Source organism: Octodon degus, unplaced genomic scaffold (genome assembly GCF_000260255.1).
Source record: "Octodon degus isolate 3935 unplaced genomic scaffold, OctDeg1.0 scaffold00357, whole genome shotgun sequence".
Taxonomy (NCBI): domain Eukaryota; kingdom Metazoa; phylum Chordata; class Mammalia; order Rodentia; family Octodontidae; genus Octodon; species Octodon degus.
This window is the reverse complement of record NW_004524933.1, coordinates 868,802-881,705: the sequence shown is the minus strand read 5'-3', so window position 1 is coordinate 881,705 and position 12,904 is coordinate 868,802. Positions and strand designations below refer to the sequence as shown.

The 12,904-nt window shown below is 47.0% G+C and overlaps 1 protein-coding gene across 7 annotated transcripts in view; it reads right to left on the bottom strand.

The window, feature by feature from the left end:
* Positions 1-5,441: 5,441 nt before the first annotated feature.
* Positions 5,442-12,904, bottom strand: part of March8 (membrane associated ring-CH-type finger 8) — an 89,538-nt gene continuing 82,075 nt past the window's right edge. For 6 of the 7 annotated variants that reach the window (XM_023708402.1, XM_023708404.1, XM_023708401.1 and 3 more), the window contains 4 exons: positions 11,453-11,535; positions 9,096-9,276; positions 8,191-8,338; positions 5,442-7,999 (listed from right to left, as the gene is read on the bottom strand). In XM_023708402.1, coding sequence (XP_023564170.1) covers positions 7,698-7,999; positions 8,191-8,338; positions 9,096-9,276; positions 11,453-11,535 — 714 coding nt within the window. In that variant the 3' untranslated portion in view covers positions 5,442-7,697. Of the gene's footprint in view, positions 8,000-8,190; positions 8,339-9,095; positions 9,277-10,380; positions 11,227-11,452; positions 11,536-12,904 lie in introns of all 7 variants that reach the window. The other variant, XM_012513195.2, reaches the window with a different exon arrangement.

Sequence of the window (12,904 nt, the reverse complement as noted above, 5' to 3'; positions counted from 1 at the left end):
AACATTAAAAAAAAATTATGTTTGTGCTCAATGAGTTGCAGAAACTGTGCTCCAACGTATGAAACAACAGGATGTCAGCAATAAAAGTGCTTAAGAAGGCGCAGCCAAGGTGCATACAAATTCCAAATCTAGAACTACCTGAGGAAAAACAAGCTAAGGGCTCTAACAGCAGCAGACAGCACAGAGAGGGGTTGGCTTGAGGACAGTCCACATAAATAATCCAATTGAAAGTGCAAAGAAGAAGAATTAATGAATAAAGCCTGAGAAATCTGTAAGATAAATTATCAGATATGTAATCAGAATCCCAGAAGAGAAATTTAAAAAAAAAAAATAGGGTAAAAGAGGAAATAAATACAGCCTGGATATCCTCAAATTTGGTGAAATGCATAAATCTAAAGCTGCCAGAAACTAAGTAAAATCCAAGTGGAATGAATAGAAAGAAAACTGTGCCTATATACTCCAGAGTCAACCTGCTCAAATCAAAGATAAAATTTAAAAGCGGTGACACAAAATGCTAAAGAAACTCAAGTGACAGCTGACTTTGCATCAGAACCATCACAACCCAAATACCACGGAATAGCTTCTGTAAAGTAAAAAGGTATACAGGGCTTGGGGGTGTGCCCACAGAGACAGAATTCTGCCATCATCAAATATATCTTTCAAGAATGAAAACAAAACTTCAAGTAAAATAATGATATTTTACACAGAAGACCCCAAAAACTCCACCAAAAAGACTTATGGACTTAATAAATTCAGTTGTATAGCTGGATACAAAATCAAGACTCAAAAATCAATACCATTTCTGTATACAAACAACAAACTCACTAGAAGAGAAATTAGAGAAACCACAGCCTTCATAATAGCACCCCAAAATTGAAATACTTAGAATCACTCCAACAAAGGAAGTAAAAGATCTATGCACTGAAAAGTACAGTACTCTGAAAAAGGAGATCAAAGAGGTATCAGAAAATGGAAAGATATTCCTTGTTCATAGATAGAAAAGAACCAATAGTGTGAAAATGACCACATTCCCAAAACTGTTACACAGACTTAATATAACCCCCTATCAAAACACCATTAACATACTTCCAAGATCTAGAGAAAACAATTCATCTAGAACCAGAACAGACTGAGAATAGCAAAGGCCATCCTGGGCAGCAAAGGGAAGGAAAGAGGCATCACAATCTCTCATTTGAAATTATGCCACAAAGCCACTGTGACAGAATCAGCATGGTCCTGACCAAAAAAAAAAAAAGGACCTGTGGATCAGTGGAACAGATTAGAAGATGCAGACACAACTACAAACACACTCAGCCTCCATATCTTTGATAAGGGGCCAAGCATGTTCACTGGAAGAAAGACAGCCTCTTTAAAAGATAGTGCTGAAAAAACTGGTTTTCCACATACTGAAGACTAAAACTAGAACCAAGACAATCAACAAATACTAAAGTCAAAATGCATGAAATATTAAGACAGAAACATTTAAATCTACTGGAAGAGAGAAATCTTGAAAACAAAGGTGTAAGCAGAGAGTTCATGAAAAAAACCAAAATTGCCTGGGAAAAACTTCAGAGAATCAACGGGGATCCCATCTCATTAAAAAGTAGGTGCACATCAAAAGACATCACTAGCAGAGTGAAAGGACAAAGGGTGAGAAAAATTTTTTAGCAAATTGTCCCTTAAAGGACTTCTATCTAGAACATACAAAGAAATGAGTGGCAAATAAATAGATGAAAAAACATTCAATATCATTGGTAGTGCGAGAAATACAAATTAAAACACTGAGACTGCATCTCAGCAACGGCAAGCCCAAGATATGGATATCCTCAAGATATGGCTATCATCAAGAAAATAAGAGTGGCTATCATAAAGAAATCAAAACAAATAAAAATGCCAGAGGGGCTGTAGGGAAAACGGAACCCTTCTCCACTGTTGGTGGGAGTATAGACTGGTGCCCTATGGAAATCAGTATGGAGATTCTTCAAAAATCTGGGATTAAAGGATCCATTTGACCCAGATATTTTTCTGGTATCTTCCCAGAAGAACTTAAAACATATCACAGTGACATAGGTGGATATACCTTTATAGCAGCAAAATTTGTAACAGCTAAATCTTAAAAATAACTGAAATGCCTATCAACCGAAGAACAGATAAAAATATGTGGTCTTTTTACACAATGGAGTACTACTCAGCCAGAGAGTAGGATAAACTTGAGACTTTTATAGGTAAATGGATGCAACTTGAAACCATACTCATAAGTGAAATAAACCTGATACACATGTGTAAACACCATATTGTCTCCCTGGTATGAGAAACTAAGAGCAAATAAGGTCGAAAATGTACAATAGATACTGTGAAATGGAAAGAAATTGCTCAAAAGGAAAAAGGAACTAGGACAGGAGAAAAGGGAAAGGCAGGTAAAAGGAAAAAAAATGAAAGTGAACCACTACTGTCTCTTAGTTCATTGAAAAGGTAGTTTGTGCTAATACCAATAGAAGTTTTTATGCCCATATCTTGCACTGAGAACTAAAGATAACAATACACAACATATTAACTATTAATTATATTATTTTGTTATGAATATTTTACTTTTTTCCATAAAATAATAGAATCAATTGCCAGCCAATCTACAGTATTAAAAATGCTAAAGGAAATTGTTCAGGGAGATGGGAAATGACTCATAGTGGGAACACAGTCCTTAGAGGGAATGAAAGCCCACGTGGGGAATGTTTGGTGAATGTGGAAGACTTTGGTCCTTTTCACCACTGAAGTGGCATCTGCCCCTTTAAACCAAGTACTGTAGCACTGTTGTGTGGCACCTACAATGCATATAAATTCACTTTCTAGGAAGACAGCACAAGTGGGTACAAGTGGCCTTACTGAGCTACAGGGTTTCTACATTTCATAATTGTACATGTGTATCAATATAAAACATGAGAGGGGCTGGAGAGATGGCTCAGTGGTCTAAAGCACCTACTTAAAACAAGCTTAGCAAAGCATCAGGGACCGCGGTTCAATCCCCCAGCACCACATGCCAGCCAGCCCCGCCCCCTGGTGGGCTGAGCTGGCCACACACACACACCACACACACTCTCTCTCTCTCTCTCTCTCTCTCTCTCTCTCTCTCTCTCTCTCTCTCAAATAAATAAAAATTAAAAAAAAATTTAAAAAAATATATATATAAAACATGAGAACTAGAAATCTAGTCTTCCCAATACCACCAGCATTGTACTACTCCCAGTTATTTACCTGAGTGGAAGGAAAACACAATCACCAAAGCATCAGTACAAGATTACTCTCAGCACTTTTATTTGTGATAGCACCAAACTAGAAATAGTTCAAGTTTCCAGCAATATGAATGTGGGTGAAGGGGGGGGGTCTAGTCTATAGCAGAATACTACCAGACAGGAAAAAGTGCAAGCCCTCTCACCAAACAGCCCCAATGAATCTCACGATCATTATGTTAACTGCTAAAATTCTTCCATGAGAGACACCGTGTCTTTCATGAGAAACTCCTCAAAAGGTGCATATACTTTATGGCTCTGGAACAATTAAATTCCAGAACAGGCTACACCTTATCTCAGAATGGTGGACAAAGGGAAGTGGAACTGAAGAGGAGATGCCAAGGAATTTCCAGGCCTGAGATAATATACTATATTTTGATAGTGGTTTGGGCTACATAAGTGGATACATTTGTCCAACCCAAGCAGATGGAACACTAATGATTTATGCATTTCACTTTACAATAACCTAAGAAAAAAAGCACAATTAGCAAATATGAAATTCTAGTTGCTAAGGACAGACTAAGGTGGCTAGAGTACACTACAGCTGCACTTCACTCTGAAATGCAAAATGCAAGCCAATGAGAAACACAGAGCTGTGTAGAAAACCATGGAGGAAAATGTGAGAGAGCACAGAGTATGTGTATCCTCATTACATTATTAAATGTTTTATGTTTAAGAATCTTCCTGGTAAGACGCTGAAAAAACTTACCAAGTCCTATCTGTCAATGTGACAAGGAAAGGAAATGAAAAAAATACATAAGGAATACAATGTCAAAACAAAAACCTGTTGAAATTGTACTCACTTTGGCAGCACATACACTAAAACCTGCTAAAACCAGTAAGTAATTATAGCAGTAAGGTTGCAGGATATAAAGTTAATATGCAAATTCAATCACGTTTCTATACTCAAGCAATGAAGACATAAATGTATGCAAATTCTCTACACCCTCTACACACTAATCGAACACTAATCATAGACCTAAATGTATAACACAAAACTCAGATTTCTGAGATGGTAACAAAGAAAATCTAGGACAAGAGGAAAAGATCAGATTCCAAGATCCAGCACAACTCCCCAATGGCTTCCCTTTGGCTCCACCCTGAGATGTGCAGCCCCTCCCAACAGTGGCCCCTGGGAACCAGGTCAGACACATGGCCTTCAGGGGGCCTGACCCACACCAAACTATAGCAACAGGCAAATGACTCCTAGAAAACACCACACAGAAAATGTTGTAGGCTCTGCAGCCCACATAATGGCCTCAAATCCTTCCCCACCTTTTCCAGGTGGAAGGAATCCAGAGACCATGGGTGCCCATACGTGCTCCCTCACCAGACAGCTCATGACAAAAGAGCCAGCACTGGGCCCCTTGTAGCCCCAAATCACCCAACCGATTTTAGGGCAGAAGACCACCCTGGGCCTCTTCACCTGTCCTTTCATAGATTCCCAAAGCACTGCCATACCCTCATAGGACTGGGCTGCCCTGAGCCTGGATATCCACTGAACAGACTCAGGAGCTTTGGAGTAGCCTTCCCCAGGGCACTGGGCTGTGGCCACAGCTCCACAGAGCAACCTCCCAGTCTCCTTCTGGCCCCATACAACCAGCCCAAGAGCAGCACTGTTGTGAGACAAGTCCTCAGCACACAAGCCCAAGGACCAAGGCACTGCCATGCACTGCCATGCCCCAGGGAAGCCCACACATGCCAGGATTCACCGCCTGGCAGACACAGCTGCTGTTCAAACAGGGCTGGTCACCTGTCCTCTCTACTGGGCATGGATGGTGGACATGGTATAGATACCTGAGCCTGGGGTCACAGGACAAACATGCTTACATGAAATGCCTTTCACCCCACTGCATCCTCCTGGACCCCACAAACTGAGTTGGAGACACAGGTTGAGGAAATAGGCCATGGACACATGACATTCCTTCCTGATGTCTGAGCAGGTGGAACCTGGCAAAGGGAAACACCCACAGCAAACTCCTTTCTGAAGAAAGGTTTACTGCTGTGGTTAGATCCAGGGCCTTCCTACGCAGAGGGCTCAATTGGTAATACTGAAGTGAAAGGACACAAAGGATACAAAACTAAACATTTAGCTTGCTAGAAATTCCGTAAGAAAAATTCCAAATGTGAAGTGTTGTTTAGAAAATACACCACATGCCAGTGTAAATTTGGTTTTTATTAACAATCAACTTTTTATAAACATTGCATCTAAATACGCACAGATCAGCTCTGCACCTTGAATAATTATTTCCAAAATAGAGAAAAATGCTTCTACCTCCCTGTGTTTGGGCCCTTCCTTGGGATAGAGAGGGAAGTTGCATATTGGAAATCAGATCTAAAGGGAGGGGCAGCAGTTCCTGTGTCCGTGCCTAGCAGTTTCCACACCAGGCAGGGCACCTCAGAGGCTTGGACCTAGAGCCAAAATCAGAAGACTGCCAGTGGTATTGGGCTGCAGTGCTAAGCCAAAGATGACCAACAGTGACACCCTGAGACTGTGGCCTCTGTCCTCCTGGCCCAGAGACCTTGAGCCCAGGATTTCGTGTGACTCACCAAATGCCAACCTCCACTGAAGCTAGGTAGAAATGAGGTGAGAACAGGGATAAGCCCCTTGCTCCCAGCAGCTACAGGGCATGGGCAGAGCTGAGGGCTCTGCGGTCATGTCCTGCAGGAAGGGAAAGGCAAGTGGTACCTGATGCCCTGAGGGAGAGAAAGATGTGGGACCCATCTGCAGAGTTGCAAGAGAAATGGTGCCAGCCTTCCTAACATGGGTGGAGGCTTCCTGCTGGGTGTGGGCAAGGTCAGTGCACCTTTGCTGTTGGGGTGCCAGAGCACCCCCTGCACATGCTCCTGTCTACCTGAGTCTCAAGGCTTTCCAGGCTCAGGGGACAGGGCTCCAAGAGGAGGGGCTCACAAAGTCCCCCACTAGAGGTTGGCAGGGCAAGTACATGGAACTTGGGTCTTGTGGGCAGTTCCTTGGGTCTTGTGGGGATCTAGGCAGGGCTGGTGGGCTCACTCCCCTGAGTGGACAGCCTGTAGCTGCCAGGTGTCCCTGTGCTGAACAGGGACATGGTAATTGCACTTTGGGCACAGTGGGCACAGGCACACGCTGAATGTGGCTAGGGAGCAGAGGGCACATGACCTCAGACAGCTGTGGCTGGTACCTGCAGGGCAGAGCAGCAGCTCAACCCACAAGGTCCCTCCTGGGGTCGTGAGCCATCCTGTTTGTGAGGGCCCTGGTGGAGGCTGTACAGATGCAGCACTGGCAGTGGCAGTGGCATACACAGCACACCCTGTCCTCCCACTTGTGCTGCAGGCTCCTGGCTGCCTCCCAGGTTCACTGTCTACCTGGGACTATGACAATGGCCTTCGTAAAGAGAATTTCAGGCAATTTTTTTAAAGGGACAGGGCCATCTGTCCCTGGGAGTGGTTTTGGTTTTATACCTTGAACAGTGCCAGAGGGGTCCTGATGACAGGTGGGCTGAGTAGGCTCAGGTCCTGGAGGCCCTGTCTGTCCAGTCCCTGAAGGCCATGCCAGGTACACAGAGGTGGTAACACAGTGGTCCTCACAGTCTGTTGTCCTCTCTGGGCCCCACAGCAACTCCACAGTGCCACAGGGCATGTACCAGGAGCACTGAGGTGCAAATTCCTGTCCTTTCCCCATAAAGTCAGCAGCAACCAGAGACCTCTGACTCTGTAAAGATGTGATCTTTTAAACACTCAGCTATACTAAGTACTCACTTCTCCCATTCTGATGTCCAAAGCCTCCTGGTTTTAGTGCTGACCTACAAATAGGTGGTCCTGGAGACAGAGATTCCAGGCTGAAGGTCTCCACCACTGGGTACCACCATTCCCACCAGTGCTGTCCCACTGTCACATCCCACAGGGAGAAGGTTCCAATTCCTACAATAAATAAGGCAAAGAGGGTTTCAGATTTACTTCCATGTGAGAGAAACAACTAGAGTGGTGAGGGAAGTTTCTAAATGTGATGATTTGTAGGTGTCCATCTCACCAGACACATTAAAAAATAACTCTTCTGTAAAGTGCTGCTTGTTTAGGGAATCAGGTGCTGCAGGCTTGGGGTGGCCAGGGCAGGGCGAGGCTGTCTCCTCCTGTGCCCTGCTCCAGCTTGACCTTTAGGTTTGGCATTTCATTCTTCACTCTGTGGAGACCAGGAGCACAGCTCATCAGCCTCCTGTGGTAGCCACCAGGGCCTCCCAACTTCCCTCCCCAAGAGCAGCCTAGTAGAGGGACCCTGACACTGGTCACAGGATGGCTTCTGATCATCAAGGACAGTTCACAAATAGGCCAGCACAACTCATCACCTGCCCAACTCTGCTATTACAGAGTGGGAGAAAGGTACACAGTTGGTAGTAAACAACATCCATCAGCATCGCATGAACATCCAGGAACATGTCAGACGTGGTTGATCTCCACCCCAACATCCTCATGGTCTGTGCAAGAGGAGTTTGTGTCAGAATGACAGAGTCCGCGTCCATCTTTATTTCCAAAGTTGGGCTCTGTTAGTGCAGATTTTTCAAAAATATTCTTTTTGCTTGTTTCTGGACAGTTTTGAACATAGATCACTCTATTGTAAGCCTTGAGTCTCTTCCACAATTGCAGGTAGACTTTGCACTGAACGTACATAAAAAGAAGTCCTCCAGTGAAGCCAATGGCCACAACAACCAACTTAGTCCAAAAGGGCCACTCCAGGATACCTGGAAGGAATAGTCTTTATCAGCTGCCAGGAGACTGAAGGGAACACAATCCAACCGGGCTCTCTAAAGACTGCAGGCCCTCCCACCATGAGTCCAGGGATCCCAGTTCCCTCAAGGACTTCCTTAGCCCTTTACTTCCTAAACTGAAGAGAAGCCCCTCCAAGTCTCCATGCCACTCTCTGAGTACCTACCTGTTGCCTGTCCTTGCTTGATCTCCTCAGCAGTACGATCGATGAGTACGTACAGGGACCAGACCACACAGGTGATGGCGATGATGTGGAAGGTCACAGAACACATGATCTTCCTGCGCTCACTGGTTGACATCTGCAGCTTCTCCCACTGGAAAGAGGACATGTGAGCATGAGAGCCTACTTAACACAGTTCTACTAAATTAACATAGGTATTACTTGGAGAAGTCCTTGAAGGGATTCCCAAGTCTTGCCCAGATTCCTGAGTTTCTTCAGTACTCCCTCTCCTTTGTTTGATAACATAATACACATGTGCTGCCTAGGTCTTTGATCTAAACCCCAGAAGATCTCTGTGAGAGGGTTAGGATACTCCTGGGCCCTGAAAGCACTACGATTTGCTTCATTTCTTTAAGTATCTTTGCTGTCCACTCATTTGGGAGAGTGTGGGCCCTATCAGCCCACACACAATAACCAAGGGATAACATGATGGACCTGTTCCCCAGGCCCCAGTCTCCTCTCAACCAGCAGCACACTGGCCTTCCTGTGAGCTGCTACACCATCCTAGGAGTCCCAGCAAGTGGTTACTAATGCTCAGAGATAGGACAGTCTTTCATTTTTTTCTAATGTGACCACACTGGACATACAGGAGATATAGTATCTGAGTGTAGACAAACAGCCAGCAGTGCATAGCTTGTCCCGGAGGGGAGTAGGGTCTGAGACCTGGGCACAACTGTGGCCCCATGTCCCCAACAAATTTTTGTCCTAGTGTAGATGGACAACCTAAGTACTATGCCAGGCCCAATGCTGGAGGAAGATACTGGGTTCTAAGAAGCAGTCCTGGCAAGGACAACAGGACATGCACCGTTATTGCATCAGAAAGGACCAGGGATGGGCCAGGTCCTTGATACCTTCCGAAGTGGCTTCAGTCGGGTCTCCATAACGAACTCGTATTTGCATAGCTCACAACAGCGTGCATCGGAGCTCTTGATCCACTGCTGCAGGCAGGCCTGGTGCACAAAGTGTAGGCTGCCTGTGCAGTGGCACGGTGTGATCAGCGGGCTCTCGTCGTCACCCTCACAGTGGCAGATCCTGCGGGGATGGAAAACTCATTTGCAGGAAGGCCATGCCAGGAGGGAACATGCTCAGAGACACGTCCCCTAAGAAAACTAAGAAACAGCACAGAAGTGACCATGGGCACAGAAACACAAACATGAATGAAAATAGCAACTAGAAACTAAAGCTTCTAGCTCACTCACTGCACTGATACGGAATGTCAGCAGGGTAGTAGCAACAATGCGGAAAGTGACAGGACAAATGAAAAAACACTACCACTGAGCCTCCCCAAGATGAGTTCAGGCAACAGACATCATCATCCAGGACACAGGCATCGTAGCCAAACCCATGGCAACTACGGGACAACATGCTTCCCATGCAGCCTGCCCACATCCCCACAGCACACCAGACCTTCTTGCTCCATCTCAGGGTGGCTGAGGTCACAGTACCTCTCCACCCAAAACCACCACCATAGGTCCTGCAGTGGCACCACATGGGCATTAGCTTTAAAGTGCAACAGGATGTCCCTGCAGACCCATGGAATTTAGTCAGGCTTCTGAGAACAGGGCTTTCTTCCAGTACCAGGGACAGGTAGAAACAGAAACACCTGTGTTGGAGCAGCCAAGGCCAGCCTGGCCAGATCTGTGAGAAGTGTCACAGTTGCCACCAAGGAGGGAACATGAGAACTAGCAGGTCTGGGGCCACATGAGGCACTGAGTGGGAGGACAGGGTAGGTGCTGTGAGGGCCAGAAGCAGTGCATGGGGAGGGGGAGCAGGGGGCTACTGGAAAGAAGCCCCTCCCCCACGGATGGGGGAAGGAAACACAAACAGCTGGGGACCAGTACATGCTTGACCTGGACCAGGCTGGAAGGCTAGAGAATCTATTTTTTTCTTCCAATATCTTTATACAAAATCTACATATTTTTAGATGAAATGAGTTGTCTTGGCCTTTAATATGTGTAGCTTCTTCCTTGTCTAAAACTGTTTTGCTAAATGGCATCAGCACTCCACCTCCTGGAGAAGACAATGAGCCCACATCAGCTAGGCCGTCTCTTGTTGTTTTCCAGAAACTTCACATATTAAAGCCAGGGAAGCAGCGATGCGAGCAGGGCCGGCCAGACATGGTCCCTGCTCACCAACCTGCAGGCATCCCCAGAGGTGGACACAGGGGATGCTGGGGGACGCTTCTCAGACAGGGGAGAGGGGCAATCCAGGTCACTGTCCTTCTCCATGGAGCAGAGGGGTGCCCGCAGGACTATGCTCTTCAGCCTGGCAGATTCACTGTCCTCGAAGACATCATCATCACCCATCTCATCTGAGCAGAAGCCCGTGCTCCCCGCCAGCCCACTGGAAGAGGGGGTAGCATGCAGGTGGGCAGCATGGACTTCAAGCTCGTGGAATCGGTGCAGGATGCTGGTGCTTGAGCCGCGGGACAGTGAAAGAAGGTAGCGCAACAGGCGCCGGCTCCCGGATGTGGACTCTCCATCCACCTTCTCCTCCCAGAGGGGGCCGTGGTCACCCCTCCTGCTGGTGCTCACCTCCGAGGCAGCTGGCCGGGATGCAGCAAGGGATGGGATACATGCGCATTTGGAGTGGACAAGAGGAGTGCGGCTCAGCGCTCTCCGCTCCTTAAGAAGGAACTTGCTGGTCCTGAGACTGGGGGCCGGGGGCAGAGCCAGCTTCCCTTCGGAGCAGGTTCTCTCCACAAAGCATGCGCTCTCTAGGCTGTCCTGGGCCTTCACCCCCACATCGCTTAAGGACTTGGAGAACTTCAGGGCTCTTCTAGCCTTGGTGCTCTTGATAGGCTTCGAGGCCTCAACCCATTCTGGCCCTGAGGAGTTGCTCTTGGTCGCCTGCAGTGTGTCTTTACAGACAACTGTCACAGTGAGCCCTGGTGTCAGAGAACTCTGGCAGGGAGGAGCTTTCAAGATAACAGCAGACTGCACAGGACTGTTGTGACAAAACTCAGAGAACACTGCGCTGGAACTGCATGCAGAACAGTGGGATAAAGCAGAGAGTGAGACCATTTCAGAGAGCAGACACCACAGTGATGGTGTGAGGCCTGCATGGGGCACTGAGCAAACAGCACACAAAATGGACTGACTGTAAGATCACAGGCAGAACCGCCCAGCACATGGGATACCAAGAGCCTACAGACACAGTGCTGATTTGGGACTGCATGGACCATGGTGCATGTGAAGCTAACCATTACCTGCAGATGTCCTGATTGGATGGCGTGATAGAAGTGTGAGAGAAGGCTGACACTGGAGCTGATGAGGACGGAGGACTCCCAGCCTGCAATGACACAGCTGGTCAGTGTTCAAGGAGAAGCAGAAACCTCATTTTTCAGGGCAGCAGTGGGTGAGCAGTTGCCCAACACCTGTATGCCCCTGCCTCACGTGGAGAAGTGTACATTAGGTTCCTTCGTGTCTCACATTTGCTCCTTATCTGGTGACACCTGGGATCATGAGAATTACTCTAGGTTCCTGCAGCTGCAGGGCTAATTCCTAAGCACCTGTGGTTAATTAGTCTCTATGAAGCCTCAAGAGCAGGCACACTTGTGTTCTGTATGTGCCTAAGCTGCATGGCCCACACCTGCTGGCACTTGCCTGCTCCTTTCTGGTCTGTGTGTGTGCCCCCACCAGAGCCTCACGCAAAATCTCCATGGCACAGCTCTCATCCTACATGGTCAGCCAGTGAGTGCCACCACAGCTGATGTTGAGCACTTGGTCCCTCACAGGGTCAGATCACACAGGACCTGACAGTCACAGGAGGAAGGTGAGGTGGTTCCTGGTGGGAAAACCTGAGTGTGCCTAGAAAACAAAGCCCTATTCTAAGAACCTCCTACAGGCTCCCAGAAGGAGATCTTCCCATCACATGGGGGAGGGGAGTGTTAGAAAGCAATCTCTTGGTCAAAAATACGTGAAAATTTCATCTTCCTAAAATGTTGTACTGGCAAATACTGTGCCTGTCCTGCCCCTGGGCACACTGAGTTGGCCACCAAGACCATTGCACACCTGCAATCTCAGCACAGGGAGGCTGAAAACAGGAGGATCACTATGAGTCCGAGCTGCATAGTGAGACCCTGTACCAAATACATTTTTTAAACAATGTAATCAATTCTGCCACAACAAGCCTCCAGGTACTGTCTAAGCCCCAGTCACATTCCTGGAGTTTTCAGGAATGACAGTACCAACAACAGATACACGAGAGGATCCTAGGGTTTTCCCACTGTTCACCATTCAATATGTGAAGAGGCTGGGGAGATAGCTCGGTGATCTAAGCACCTGCCTGACAAGTACAAGGTTCAATGCCTAGTGCCACATGCTGTGCCAGCCCCCAAAATGGCATGGTGGTACATGCAGGTAATTCCAGTGCTGGGGAGGCTGAGACAGGAGAATTACTAGGAGTCTGAGCTGTGTAGCAAGATCCTGTACCAAATCAATCAATCAATCAATCTTTTTAAAAAATGATGTGGGGAAGAAACCACCCTTGAGGATCCTATAACCCTTCCCTCGGGGGCAGAGTCCACAGCCCTGAGAGTGACCAGGGTGAAACTCCTTGGGCAATGACTTCCCTCACTCAACAGTCATCAGCCTTGAGCAGTAGTTCCTGGTGGGTGGCAGGAAACTCATCCCTTCACAGCTTCCCCCGCCACCACTGC